The sequence below is a fragment of the Podarcis vaucheri genome (assembly GCF_965113315.1).
Source record: "Podarcis vaucheri genome assembly, chromosome: 15".
In the NCBI taxonomy this organism is placed as follows: domain Eukaryota; kingdom Metazoa; phylum Chordata; class Lepidosauria; order Squamata; family Lacertidae; genus Podarcis; species Podarcis vaucheri.
In genome coordinates this window covers 5,409,314-5,424,675 of record NC_138753.1, presented here as the reverse complement: position 1 = coordinate 5,424,675, position 15,362 = coordinate 5,409,314, and the positions used below count along the sequence as shown (strand labels likewise).

The following is a 15,362-nucleotide window of genomic DNA, read 5'->3' as shown; positions in this document are numbered from 1 at the left end:
AGGAGAGGCGGTCCCGTAGGTACGAGGGTCCTAGGCCGTATAGGGCTTTAAAGGTTAAAACCAGCACCTTAAACCTGATCCTGTACTCCACCGGGAGCCAGTGCAGCTGGTACAGCACCGGATGGATATGATCTCGCAGCGAAGACCCCGTAAGGAGTCTCGCTGCGGCATTCTGCACCCGCTGGAGTTTCTGGGTCAGTCTCAAGGGCAGCCCCACGTAGAGCGAGTTACAATAATCCAGTCTGGAGGTGACCGTCGCATGGATCACAGTGGCTAGGTCAGGGCGAGAGAGATAAGGAGCCAACTGCTTAGCCTGGCGGAGATGAAAAAATGCCGCCTTTGTTATAGCTGTAATCTGCGCCTCCATAGAGAGGGAGGTATCGAAGATTACACCCAAACTCTTCACGGATGATGCTGGCACTAATTGCACCCCCGCAAGAGACGGGAGTTGCCCCCTCAATCCCATATCGCTCCGTCCCAGCCAGAGGACCTCTGTCTTCGAAGGATTTAACTTCAACCGGCTCCCACGTAACCATCCAGCCACAGCTTCCAGACATCTGGTCAGTGTATAAGGAGCAGTGGTGGCTTCTGACAAATATCTGTTGACATGTGGGAGTCAACAGGACCACCAAAAATGTCCCATTAGAAGATCTCAGAAATCAAGGTGGAGCATAAGAAACCAAGTGGTCCTTAAGGTGCTTTGGGCCCAAGTTGTTCAGGGCTTTGTGAAGTAACACAAGAACTTTGAACTTGGTCCAGTAGCAAACTGGTAACCACTGGCAACAGAGTGGCATGCTGCCAGTAGCCTGGTTCTGTGAGCAGTCTGGCTGCTGCATTCTGCATTAGCTGCATCTTCTGGACCAGACACAAGATGGAGGTTTTATCTGTGTTTTCATACCTGCAACACCTTATTCCGACATGTCAAAGACAAAGAAACATGCATGAACTGGCCTTCACAGTTTCAAAAACAACTCATTGTTTTGGGTTCCGCACTTGTAGAGACAAACTTTCAAAGAATCTGAGGTAGTCCAAACATAACATTGAACCACAGCTTGTAGAACTCAGCTTCCTGGGAATCTCAGCTCTGACTGGTTAAAAAACTTTTTTTTGCCCTTACGACTGAGAATATATGTTTGAAAAATTGACTGCATGCAGATGTGACACTGAACTACAGTCAGCAGGGTGTGAATGAGTCCAGCCTCTTATTGGGCTTGCCCCTACTTTCACATTACTTTTCATTAACCAGTTAGTTGCGTTTTTCTGTAGTTTGCGCGTTAGCTGTGGCTGGTGTCAAGCAAGCCAACTTCAAATAGTGGTTTTTGACGCTGGCACATTTAAAGGAACCATAGTTTTGGCAAGCTGCCATTGGCCAAAAACTATAAGCAAAACTCGCAGCCCAAACTTGCTGGAGAAGGAGGGAGGGGAGAGAATGCAAACCTTGGAGAAGGCTAGCCTTGTTTACGTCTGGTTAAACCACAGTTTAGTAGGATATCCAAACGTATTTTGTGTGCAGCTAATGCCTAGTAGAAGCCAGTGTGGCTCCTGGACAAGATTCTCAGCAGACAAGGGTTGGGCCTTCAGTGTTCTCCATGGTTTGGTGCGATTTACCCAAGCCTCAGTGACACATGCACTTGTACACATCATCCTTTATTCACATGTGGTGATTTCCTCCCTCCTTTTCTGCTGTGAGGTAAACTATGGTTTGCCATTTTGTCTGAACAAGAAGAGATTTTTATTTTTTTTTAAGAAATAGTTGTTGTTTTTTGTTTCACTTCAAAGCTTGGATGAGAGCCTGGGCTGTTGTACATTCCAAAGGGACAGGGTTTATCTGAAGTCACTACTTGTGAAGCAATTTTGCTGAAGGAATCCCTATTGATTTCCCATAACCCTCAACTCCACTAAAGAAGGACGCTAACTATAGAAGCAACTTAATTGTGCAGTCACTGATTTTCAGTTAGACACTTACAACAGCAACAATGAAAATCAATACAAGTTGTCCAACTTATTAAGTCATTGTGGCAGCTGAGGTCATTAACTCACAGCACACACAAAAAGTAAGTACTTACTCGTGTCAGTAATAGTCCATGCGCTTGTTTAGCTGTTCCTATCATCCCTTCAAGAGGAGTCGTAAAACGAGCCAGCCCAGGCAAAGAACCAAACTAGCCACATGCCTGGGGTACAAAAATCCCTGGGCCACCTTTTTGAAACATACTTTTTAAAAAAGAGACAGCATGAAGAATGTGTTCAGAGGCAGCATTTTACAAGTGCTGTGAACTGAGTTTTGACATAACATAAAAAACTGGCAAAAATAAGCCAGGAAATCCTGAACTGTCCACAGTGAATGCCTCAAGCGCCCCAATACATAAATAAATAAAACTGAGAGGTTCTGTGAGTCTATTACCCACTGACAAAATAGGCTGCCCACTGCATCTTTGCCAGAACCAGCATTTTTGCTCTACATCTATCCAATAGTCTTTTCAGAGGGTAAGCTATTCCCTCCCATCTCTACAGCAGGAGCAACTGAAATACTGAATTTCTCTCTCAATACAGTGCACCTAAGAATTACTTGACATCAGAAAAGGCTGCCTATTGTATCTCTGCATGAGTCACTGCACTGGGATTGCCTTCTTCCAAGTAGGAGGTGCACACAGACTGATTCACAGAAAGAGGTTGGGCATTTTTCAGAGTTGGCAATCACTTACTCATAACTGCTCTATTTTAAAAAAATAATAATAATATTTATAGATTTCCCTTCCTCAAAAGAGCTCAAGGAGGTGTCTATCAAAATACAGCAAACTAAAAACATTATAACAAATCATTAAAACAGATAGAAAGTTTACTCCTGAGCAGCTATTATCAGACTGCAAAAGCCTGGGTAAATAAAAAGGTGTCCAACTGATGTTCGAAAGCCAGCAACATGGGAGACAGACACAGCTCTAGGGGGAGAACGTTCTTAAAGTAAACCTCCTGGGGGTACAAGAGCAAAGGATCCATCCACTTTTATTTTTGAGCCAAACCGTGTTTCCACTATTAGAAGGCTGGGCGACACTGTGGTAAGTGAACAACAACAGCAAGTGGTTCAGAGTATGAAAGAAACATGGCAATAGAAAAGTGGCAATTCTCTCTCATTATATTCATTCAACATAAAACGGTTATCAAATAACATTCAGGTGATATACACCACTATATAACCTCCACAAGAAGAAATGTCGACTATGAAATGCTAGAAAGAAAAAGGACACTTTCTTCAAAACGAAACTGTACATACTATAAACATCCAGAGGCCAGAAAAACTGAAATAAAAGAGCATAGGAGAGAGATGCAAACTCTAAAGCAGGGGATGCCTTGAATACCAAGCCTGCCAAGGTCATTGTTGGAGTAAGAGCCTCTTAATGTTAAAGCACCAGAAGGAGCAGGAGCAGGTGGAAAGGGAGCTACAGATGGGCCAGCTAGAACACCTGGGTTTCCATGCTCAGCTCTTCTGCAACAACATAATTGGTCTTTGCTTCTTGAATCCAGAGCTACCATACTTACTGTTTTGAGAGAGAAAGGAGCCGATTTTTCAGAGCACACAGTCAATTCCCCATTTTTCTGCTGCCGGTAAACCTCCAGAGCGTCAACCAATTGGGTTCCTTGGGACAGCCGGTGCCGTTTCCTTGCCTGTAAGGAACACCCAACATGCCTATAAAACTCAGGTCGGAGGCACAATGTCTCCTTTTAACCCAGCGGCTTTTCAAAAGTTCCTACATTGATGGGATTCCTTTCCCCACAACCGGTCTGTCATGGACACTGCAAAGTAGTCCAGGCATTTGCTAGAGGACAAAGTGGCCAGGCCAGCTGGATGTTAGCATGGTCCTGTATCAGAAGAATCCGCCCTGGAATGTAACTGAAACTCCATAATGAGGAAGACATGAGTCAGACTACTGGCGTGTCTAGTTTGCTGTTGTCTCTGCCATTTCGGTCTTAAGTTGCTGAGCTAGGACCCAACTATTGCAGACGTGGGGAACTTGGGCACAGGGGCCAAATGCACACTCCAGGTTTCTCTGTTTAGCCCTTGGGACTCTGCTGAAGCCACACACCCCTCTCCCAGACCATAACACACCCCAGCCCTGCTATTGTGTCCTTTTTGCCTGGCTGGAACATGTCCTTTAACTGTGATCATGCTTAGTAGTTGCATGGGTGGCTGTATTTGTAGAAAAACCTTTGAGTGGCTGGAATGTCATCTACTCTGCAAGAAAATCCATCTTGCCCCATAAGTTTCGGCCTCTGTTCCTTTCCATCCTCAAGAAAGTGCCCACAAAGTGCCCCAGTTTTTTGCCAACTCTGTCCTAGCTATGATGAACCTACATTCTAACACAGCTACAGTTTAAGATGTTCGGGGAATAGAAAGGCTGCATGCTTTAACCAGTAAGATCAGGGATGAGGAATTTCTGTGGCCCTCCAAATGTTGCTGAGCTACAACTCCCATCACCCCCAGCAAAGAGGGACAATAGTCAGGGATAATGAGAGTTGTAGATCAGCAGTATCTGGAGGAAAAAAATATAAACTAAATTTTACATCAACTGAATTTTAGATTAACAGAAATTCTAATTGTTGCGAGTCAAATGGAACAACATTTTAAAACCGTTTTAGCTCTGGTGTTGTAACAAGGCATGCAAAACATAATAAAGATGGCCTGTCCTTCCAAAATGACTAGCAGGTTTCATTCATTTTATGTCCAGTTATCGCACAGTTTCTCCAGTATCTCAGAAAATTTCAGTGATATGCATTTGTCTTTACATTTAGTCAGTTGATTAAAAGGCAGACGAACACAAACACTTTTTAAAAAAATCAGCGGACAGCCCTCAAATAAAGCACTTTAATTTTAAGATATGCCTGTAATTAATCCTGCCTTGTAAATAAGTTTCCAAAAGTTAATATCCTATTTTTTAAAAACCAAATTATTAGCCCATTGGGCACTGACAGGGGGAGAACATATAATTGAATTTAAATGCTGAGAACAGAAGAAACAGCTTCTCTCCTCATTTCTATGAAAGGTACAAAGGAGAAACTGAGGACCCATCTCTGAGGGCCCATCTACACTTCCACTAGGAAGAATGGGTTCAAGTGGTTTTCTGCTAATCTCATGCCTTTTGGACACAGTTTTCAGCAGTTTTCTGTTTGCCCGACTGCTTTGCTGGGGAAAACCCAATCTTTAGCGCTGAACTGGAGCAAGTGTCAAAAGGATTGTGTTTTCCTGGAGGAAAGTAATGGGACAAGCGTAAGTCTGGATGAAGCCTGTATGTTCCACCCATCCTCCGCAAACCTGCTCATTCATCTGCATGCAATTCCTGGTCACTGCAAGCAACCAGACTAGTGCTTAAATACAAGGCTGAACTAATAGCAGCCTTCTGTAGGAGAAATGGGGGGGGGCAATCAACAGTCTGGTTTGGGTTGTGGCTTAGTCCTACTAATCTGTACATTTTTAATTGACGTGCTGATCCATAACTGGACTGATGGAAACCTGAATTAATTTTGCTAGCAGCAAACTTTACTCACCTGCTGGTCTGTTTCTAATGAACGAATCCTTTTCCTATCTACTATAAAATCATCATCTCCAGCTTCATGCAAAGACGCCTGCTTCTTTGCAGATAGTTTGGAAGCGAGTGTGGTTCTTGAGATCTCATCTGCTATGGCAACATATAAAATAGAAAATCCCTATTATTTAGCCATTGTAGAAAAAACAAATCACAACAAACATGGCAAGAATAAAACAGTGCCGCCAGCTACCCACATTATAACAAAACTAGCACACAACAGCACATTAGAAAAGAAGTGAAATGCTAACATTTATAATTGAACTCATTATTATAACCCAAAGCTAGCAAACTCCTCTGCTGGTCAGCAGAAAAATCAGTATGACCTCCCCTTCCCCAACTGCTTTGTTATGAATTTCTAGCTCCATCTGCACAATACATTTAAAGCAGAATCATACCACTATCAGACCCCTAATACACCTTGTAGAGCTACCATTTGCAGAATGGTTTAATAGTCAATCCCTCATCTCAGAGAAGGTGTGAACTGTAGCTCTGTGAGAGGAATTGGAGCCTCCTAACAACTCTCAGCACCCTTAACAAGTTGTAGTTCCCAGGCTTCTTTGGGGAAGCCATGGATGTTTAAAAAGGTATGATGATGCTTTAAATGTGTAGTGCAGATGAGGCCTCTGTCTTAGGCAGTATACACCGACTCTGCTGCAGCACTGTGTGTTCCAAGGTTTCCACAGCTGGCTGACCACATTGACACTAGTGCTGCTCCAAAGGGATCCTTCTGATTTGTCCTAATATCACTGAATAGATGCTGGAGAAAAAACTATTCTTTATTGAATCTTATAAAAACCTTTTCCAACAAAATCTGGAAGCCAAAATAAAAGATAAAACAGCCCTTGAATCCAACATTTTTCATGTCTCTGCTGTAACATTCGCAGCTCCTAATGTAGCAGAGGGAATCACTGGCCCATAGGTCCAATTAGGCTCACCAAGCCCCTCCATCCCATTTGGCCACAGGGCCAAGCCACACCCAGCTACCACCTATCACAGGGTTTCCCAAACTTGGGTCTCCAGCTGTTTTTGGACTACAATGCCCATCAACCCTGACCACTGGTTCTGCTAGCTAGAGATGATGCGAGCTGTAGTCCAAAAACAGCTGGAGACCCATGTTTGGGAAACACTGACCTAACATCAGGTATGGGACAGGCAAAGTCACAGCTGCAAACAGTGCCAAATAAAAGTATGGAACTTCTACAAGTTCCAGATCAGAGTCATTCTGCACTTTCAAGAAATAGGTCCTACACTTTGAAACTCCCTGCCCATTGCTATTAGGTAGGCACCTTGATGTATTTTTTTGTGCTTGCTAAAAACTATTTTGTTCCAGCAAGCCTATCCACACATGTAATTTCAACAGACTGTTTATTTTAAACTTCCTAAATGTCTTATGTTCTAATAAGGGTATATTTATTAAATAAACAAACACAAGTAATGGCTTAAAAAGAGCCATTCTTCTTTGCAGCCCCAGTTTTACCTTTGGTTCGCTCCCTATCATGCAGCTTTTGGAATGAACTGAAGATATTTAGGAGTTTCTGAGTGTTTCAGATTCCTTCCAAAAACAGTGACAAGGAAAGGTGTCAAATGCAAAAGGCACACTTCCAACAGTTTCTGTGCTTATTTATTTTTCTTACACCTAACTTCAGCTGACTGGCAGGGGAGACTACAGCTCCCATCAGCCCTAGCTAGCTGCCCACCTGTCAATGCAGCCTGCAGAGGGTTAGGTTATTTTCAAACCCAATCCTCCAGCCAAAAGTGGTTCCTTACAGGGGTCCTAATGCAAGTTCTGATATTACTGCCCTTCATCTGAGCATCACAGGGCAGCTTACAATATAAAAATACAAAACTTCATAACCTACTAACAAATGAACACAATAACACACACACCGATATGGTTCAAAAGGCCATGGTGCCCTGCTTATTATCCCCCTCAAATGAAATTATTAATTGAACCTCAGAAGATACTAACCCATATGTCGTGTTACTAAACACATCTGACCAATAATCCCAGCTTTTCCTTCTAAGGCCACCAACTATTGTAAAGCTTCGTGACCTAATTGCCTGGATGCTATATCTTACAATGGGTCTTTGCAAGCTCACCCTTGAAGGACATCAATACGGCACGTGCCCTTCAAAGCAGTCTAAGAAACCTTCCAAGAAGTGGTTTGAAAATTACCTTTGTTTCTTGACTTGGTTCCACTTTTCACGGGTGTCACCGTTTCGCTGTTGGTGAAGGAACAAGATGCGTCTTGGCTCACCGCTACACTGTTCTGGGCCTGAGCTGCATGACAGCGACAGCCACATGGCATCAAGGTCTCTGGCTTCTTGCATTCCTTTGAACATGGTAAGTCATCAAGCGGTTTGTCTGAAGAGCAAATAGGGGAATATTATTTATCTTCTTTTTAAAACTCCAAGAAAGAGGGAGCCCAATGAAGATCACCTCGGGACCTGATCCAGCTGGACCTCCCACCACAACAAGAGTCACCCACCAAGAAGTGTTCCAGGAGAGAGGGCTCATGGTGTCCCTTGCATGCCGTGACACAGAGAGGTGTGTGTTGCAACAGTTTACATCAGAAAAGTTTCCAATGCTACAGAGCAGCGGTGGGCAACATGAGACTCTGGGGCCAAATGCCTGCCAGGCCTGCCTATTTAGCCGTTGGGATTTTCCCAGTCTACTCGCACCCTGTCTGCCAGCTACATCCCTAATAGGCCCTGCTTCACACCATCTTGAGTGCTTTTGTGAGCAGGAATGTATCCTTGATTTGTAATAGTTCTTCTTGCTTGCTTGGATGGAGGATGGAGAGATATACGTAGTATGTGGGTATCTATGCAGAAACCTCCGACATTACTTCCCCGGCCCCCCCCCCCAAAGTTAAGAGTCACACCGGATGCTGCACCCACCACTGGCATATCTCTCTCTCTCTCTCTCACACACACACACACACTGAAACTTGCCCATTAGGGAACACAGTCCTCAAGCTCAGAAAAGTTCCTCAGTCCAATCTTACAAAATTATCTAATTTAGCATGTTTATTTTACTTGTATTTAGGTGGAATCTACATAAAACCACTTTGAAAATGCTTTTTTTTTTTAAAAAAAGTGTTTTTAAAAATATAGTGTTTTCCATAGGGCTCACCATTGCCATCTAGTGTCACATTGTATATTGCACTTAAAACACACTTCGTAATCACAGCTTTAAAAGAACAGTAAAAGGGTAAAGGGACCCCTGACCGTTAGGTCCAGTAGCAGATGACTCTGGGGTTGCGGAGCTCATCTCGCTTTATTGGCCGAGGGAGCCGGCGTAGAGCTTCCGGGTCATATGACCAGCATGACTAAGCCGCTTCTGGCGAACCAGAGCAGTGCACGGAAACGCCGTTTACCTTCCTGCCGGAGTGGTACCTATTTATCTACTTGAACTTTGACGTGCTTTCGAACTGCTAGGTTGGCAGGAGCAGGGACCGAGCAACAGGAGCTCATCCCGTTGCAGGGATTCGAACCGCCGACCTTCTGGATCAGCAAGCCCTAGGCTCTGTGGTTTAGACCACAGTGCCACCCGCATCCTTTAAAAAAAACAAAAAAACCACAGTACCCCAAGCTGATTTTTGCCCCAACCCAAATTTGACCTGAAATATTGTGGGGAATTAAAGCACATTTCATGTAATTTTATTTTGTAGATATCTGCTCTAAATCACTGGTGTGACCATCATTATCAGCACATTGGTGGGTTTGGGGAGTGTATCCAGGAATGCTTTGATTTGCAAACCCCTCTGGGATTTTTAAATTTAAAATTAAGCTCAGTATATAAATAAATAAAGTGTGTTTTATCGTTCTCAAGCTGAGCAGACATAGGATAAGGCGGTCATTCTGCTGGTGCAGCAACAATGCATCTACTACATCAGGACAGATAAAAGAAAGTGCTTCTTTTTGCAACAACATAGTTAAATTATGGAACGTGCTCCCACAGTAGGCAGTGGCAGCCACCAGCTTAGAAGGTCCATGGCTATGAATGGCTACTAGCCATCATGGTTATGCTCTGCCTCCATGGTCAGAAGCAGTAATGTTTCCGAATACCAGTCACTGGAAACCACTTGAATCCTGGTTGCAGGCTTCCCACAGGTAGCTGGTTTGCCACTGTGAAAACCAGATGCTGGTCTAGATGAGCCATTGGGTTAATCCAGCAGGCTGCTCTTAGGCTCACATTACACCCCACCCCAGCATACCTGGGCTCTGCCCATCAATGAGCTCAAATTCGAAATAATCGAAGATGAATTGGGTGGCAGCTCTAGTTATCGAGCGATGAGAATCCAGTAAGGTAACATGCCCAGACTGGACCAGAGTCACGCACTACGGTGAGCTCAGACCTTACTCAACCTCCTCATCCTTGGAAGGTGGAGCTGCTTTTTCCCTCCGATCATAATTCCTTTTGTGCCTGGGGAGCCCACTGTCCTCCTGAATTGTATGCTAAACGTTGCAGCAGAACTCAATAATGAATAAATGACAGTCAACAGCTACTTGAATAATTTACAGACCCAGGAAAAAAGACATCTTCCAGCCAACTGGGCCACATAATTTCAGGCAGCCGACTATGCATTTCCTATGAACAGGGTGACCAGAGGCAAAGGAACATGGGGAGATCCCAATGCAGATTCAGACCATCGGTCCATCTAGCTCGGTATTGTCTACACTGACTGGCAGCAGCTCTCCAGGATTTCAGGCAGGGAGTCTCTCCCAGCCCTACCTGGAGATTCCAGGGACTGAACCTGGGATCTCCCACATGCATAGCGGATGTTCTATGGCTCTTCCCCTTCAAAAAAGGCCAGAGTGGCTCCTGTACCTTTGAGTAAAAGAGGAATTTTCAGCATGAGTTGTTACAGAGGGGTAAAAAAGCCCCTTGCCCTCAAACACCTTCAAATGCCCTGATGATCAGATACTGTCGCCTTTCTAAAATAAGCACAGCCATGCAGACGGGCCTCTCTAGGGGAAAGACTCCAAAAGCTGAGACTCTACTAAATGGCTTACCGTAAAGTGACTGTTGCCATGACAATGCAGAGCAAAGCAACGCCAGGCTTTTCCCGCTTCCAGTAGGACTCTCCAACAGGCAGTGCTGCTTGGAGTTGAGCCCCTTCACAATCTGTGAGTAAATAAATATAATAAGCACAGGGGGTTGTAAACCATCTTGAGTGAATGATATTTGTGCAGTAACATTTATTTTAAAATAATATCATCTGAAATATCCAGCACATCCTCAGAAAATATTTGCTCGTTCTGGAGGAAACTATTAGGTTGCAGAGGGGTATGTTTTGTAGGTTCTGATAGTTGCTTCAGTAAACCATAGTTCAAACTAGCAGCAGTTCCCAGCACTGATGTTAACAACAAACTGTGGTCAGTTTGCTAGGACACTAAGGAGCAGAGAGGAGTGGGGAACCAAAAACTCCAGCAGCTTTTTCACACCCTGTTTCAGAGTGGGATTGGTGAAACTGGAGCCTGCAAATCAGAACCAGCAGATGTCCCAATTCGCTCATTTCCCCCAACCCTGCTCACCTGGCCCTCACCTGACCTCATGTGTGTGGGACAAATGAAGGCATGGCTGCAAAGAAACAATCAGGAGCCTTATAGACGAGCAAGGCTTGGTGTAAGTGCCGATCAGTGATTTTTCCTTTCTCCTCCTGTGATGAGGCTGCATTTTAATGTTTTAATGTTGTATTTTAATCTTGTTTTTTTAGTTGTATTTCAATCAACTTGTTTTTATTATTGGTTGTTAGCCGCCCTGAGCCCGGACTTGGCTGGGGAGGGTGGGGTATAAATAAAAATTATTATTATTATTATTATTATTATTATTATTATTATTATTAGAACACATCCCACAGGGAAACACTTTCTTTGCCTGCAGTATGATTTTAAACTATGTGGGGACAAAGAATCAGGGTTTGCAGCAGGTGCAAATTCTGTTTCTTTTACCAGCGCAATTTGATTTCATAGGGCAAAGGCTTCACCTGATGTGAGTTGATGGACAGGTGGGCAGTCCCACGCACCTGTCAAAGTGGCCCGGAGGAATTAGGAGAAGTCTGGATTCAGTCTGCCCCAGTTTAGAGCTATGTCCAAACCAGACCAAGATATGAGCATTATTGCAAATTTCAATCTCAGTTCTGTAAAGGTTTCTAATTGTTTTGGGTTTGAGGTTTGCATTTAAAAAGTAAGCAAGCAAACAAACAAACCCAAAAACAAAACTCAACCATAAAACAGAAATTTTAGAAAACATTTAAAAATGAAGACTACTAGAAAAGGTTGAGAAATCTGATTTACTTGACTGTAACTACAAATCTCATTGCAATGAATAAACTTACTGCATTCATCATAGCAAGCTGCGAAGGGTATGCCTTGCAAGGGAAGAGAATTTTCACACCTCCAATGGTGTATTCTGACGCTGATGAAGCCATAACCACATTGAGTTTTCAGAATTCTTGATTAAAATCTGCAAGATTAAAAAAAAAAAGCAAACTTGTTCTAAATGATGAACAGGATGCTGTAGGAACATGGCAAAAGCCACAAAGAACGAGATAAAAATAAATGCAAACTGCTTGGGACTAGTAAGACATTTCATTCAGTCTTACATGAAGTTAGACCATTGGTCCATCTAACTTAGTACTGTCTAAAATGACTGGCAGTAGCTCTCTAGGATTTCAGACCCGGGCTCTCTCCGAGGCTGACCTGGAGACTCCAGTGACTGTACTTGGACCTTTCTTTTCCTGTGAAGCATGTGCTTGAACACTGAGCTTTTGTCTCCCACCTAAAAATAAAGTTTGTGTCCTCATGCCTCTGGATAAAGGGCTGAATTACATAAGAAGCTGCTTTACACCAAGTTAGACCATCAGTCCGTGTAGCTCTGTATTATCTACACTGACTGGAGGCAATTCTCCAGGATTTCAGTGAAATATCTTTCACAATCTTACCTTCTTTGTAAACCACTTTATTTATTTACAATTAAATGGTATACAAATTATGTTAAAATATAATAGATGGTAATCAAATTCATGTATCAACCTTCCTCTTAGGATGGTACACAAGAAGCTTAAATGCAAAACAGCAATAATAATGGAAAGTAATCAATTATTTCAACAAAACCACTGTACGAAAGAGTAACCACACAAAAAACCAAAAACATTTTTTAAAAACCTGCTAGTTCCTAGTGTGTTCAATTGTAGCTATGAGTTTCTGGCTTTTGTGTGTCTGTGTATTAAAAAAAAGAAAGAGGGATGATATCCAAAATGTACCCAAATGAATGTTGTTGTACCTCATGCCCTAAGATTTATTCTCCCAGAGTTTTGGGTTGGATGAGCCTGGCAGGGAGTGAGGCTCTTCCCCATCACCCTCTCCCAAACCTGAAGGAAACTTTGTGCCAGAGATTAAATTTCTGTTCCACCCTTCCTCTCAAAGGAGTCTAGACCAACCAGCAACACAATAATAAAATAAATGTTCACGTCGCTTCAGGACTGCATACCCCAAAATGCCCATAAAATATTTCAGGCCATCTTTGTGCATAAGGGTAATAACAAGAGGTTGGTGGTTTTTTAAAAAATCTGTCTTACAGAAATGCTTGGTTGTTGTTTTTTAAATCAAGAATCAAAACACTCACGTGTCTGGTTTTTATTTTTAATGGCTTGTGAAATGCTCAGTATCACCGTAGCAGCCAAAGTTAGCCCTACTCCTAAGTAAGCCATTGAAAGTAATATGCTTGATTAACTTAGGTCCATTGATTTCAATAGGCCCACACTCAAAACTAGAACTTAGTTGGTTACACATGGCCGTTTAATAAGTAACAGCAACCAACTTGTGTGTGGAAAGAAAAGCAGGGGAAGAAAGCAAATTCTGTCCCACTCAGCCATAGCTGGAGGAGACCCAGTGTGAAATGTTTTCAGGACAACTGTTATGTGGGTTTTGATCACCACCTCAGAATTCATGTTATTTGAATTATGATTTATAAATAGCGGGGGGGGGGGTGAGAGAGAAACGCCGCTTTTCTTTCCTCCTAAACTTACGAGGGTTTATATACATAAATATACAAGGAGAGAGAGATTTATGTACTATATATATATATAGCGCGGCAAAATAATCGGGCAGAAACTAACGGTCAACATACGCTCTCCCCCCCCCCTCAAAAAAAGGATGGAAAAGCTAAGGGATCCTCCCCCCCTCTCCTCTTGCGAGTTGGACTCGCCCAGCACGAGCGTATCAAGCCCAGGCCCGCGCGCGCAGAAGAGCCACACTTTTTACCTCAGGAATCGGGTTCTCTTCGGTTTAGACAAGCCCTCCTTCCCGCCTGTTTTTCCTCGTCCCACGGCGCCTGTCTCCATCCGGCACCTCAGCCAATCACTGGCGAGACACGGGCTGCCGCCGGCCAATCGAAAGCCGCGAGCGGATCCAATCCAAACGTCCTGGGATTATTCTAATCGGAACTCATCGCTTGGCGTGTCTTCCGGGTTCCTGCTGTTGCCTAGGTAGCCGCTCGGTTAGTGCGGCCTACCTGAATTTCAGGCGTCTCTGCCTCCTCCCCTAAATTTCCCAAGGTGGAGATTCTCTGGCCATCGCTTACCACATTTTTGAATGATGTCTGTGCCATGTTTCGTGACAAAAACCCCATAAATCATCATAATCGAATCGTAGAATTGGCAAGGACCCCAGGGTCATCTACTCCAGCCCTTCAGTCATAGGCATAGCCAGGATTTATTGGGGGGGCAGTACATCAGTTATTTTTATTGATTTACTTGATGGGGGCACTCTGCCCATTATACCAGGGGTCAGCAATTTTTTTCAGCAGGGGTCCGGTCCACTGTCCCTCAGACCATGTGAGGGGCCGGACTAGATTTTGAAGGGGGGGAAAAGAATTCCTATGCCCCACAAATAACCCAGAGATGCATTTTAAATAAAAGCACACATTCTACTCATGTAAAAACACCAGGCAGGCCCCACAAATCACCCAGAGATGCATTTTAAATAAATGGACACCTACTCACGTAAAAACACGCTGATTCCCGGACCGTCCGTGGCCCAGATTTAGAAGGCGATTGGGCCAGATCCAGCCCCTGGGCCTTAGTTTCCCTACACATGCATTACACCATACTGCCTCTTAAAATCAATTAACTTGCACTTAATACTAATAAAATCAATGGGAAGAAAGGTAGTTTCTCAAGTGCCACGCATCTCAATGATCAGAAAAAATGGACTGTAGCTTATTAAGTTTGGTTAGGAAGGTCGCAAGAGAGAGGCGGTAGTCACTCCTATATTAAAATCACAGCTACATGCTTAAAATTGTCACTTTCTATCATAAGGTTCCCAGACATCCCCATTTCCTGGGGACAGTCCCCAGATTTACAAATCAGTCCTCTGACAAAATCCATCTATTTAGTAGGAAGTTGAAAAGTGTCCTTGGATTCATTGAAATTTTTTTGGTAAATTCATTCTATCACAATGTGCAATATAGATTCCTCCACTTTCCTCTTTGGAGAGGACTTTTGGTGGATATTTTTGGCAGAGGTTGTCATCAATTAGCTGACAGCGACATCTTGTGGTTGGCGCGAGTTTTTCATTTTTTAAAACACTTCATTGCTTCTGCCGATTTTTTGCTTTCTTTCTAGTACAGCCAAAACAACGTTGCCCTAGTGCTGGTAATGGATTGTGTGTTTTATGTACTACTGTTTTTTTACTAGCTTCTTATCCTTCTTAACGGAGTATGCCAGGGATTGAACCTGGCACCTTCTGCATGCAGAGAGTTCTCAACCCACTGAG

The 15,362-nt window shown here is 43.4% G+C and overlaps 1 protein-coding gene across 13 annotated transcripts in view; it reads right to left on the bottom strand.

Moving 5' to 3' along the window:
* Nucleotides 1-15,362, bottom strand: part of BRIP1 (BRCA1 interacting DNA helicase 1) — a 313,915-nt gene that overhangs the window by 222,371 nt on the left and 76,182 nt on the right. For all 13 annotated transcript variants that reach the window (XR_014214176.1, XM_082201664.1, XM_082201668.1 and 10 more), the window contains exons 2-7: nucleotides 13,851-14,582; nucleotides 11,924-12,051; nucleotides 10,599-10,710; nucleotides 7,756-7,944; nucleotides 5,539-5,669; nucleotides 3,535-3,660 (exon numbers count right to left, since the gene is read on the bottom strand). Coding sequence is in view for 12 of the 13 variants with exons in the window: in XM_082201664.1 (XP_082057790.1) it covers nucleotides 3,535-3,660; nucleotides 5,539-5,669; nucleotides 7,756-7,944; nucleotides 10,599-10,710; nucleotides 11,924-12,016 (651 nt within the window). In the remaining variant the exon portion in view is untranslated. The remainder of the gene's footprint in view (nucleotides 1-3,534; nucleotides 3,661-5,538; nucleotides 5,670-7,755; nucleotides 7,945-10,598; nucleotides 10,711-11,923; nucleotides 12,052-13,850; nucleotides 14,583-15,362) is intronic.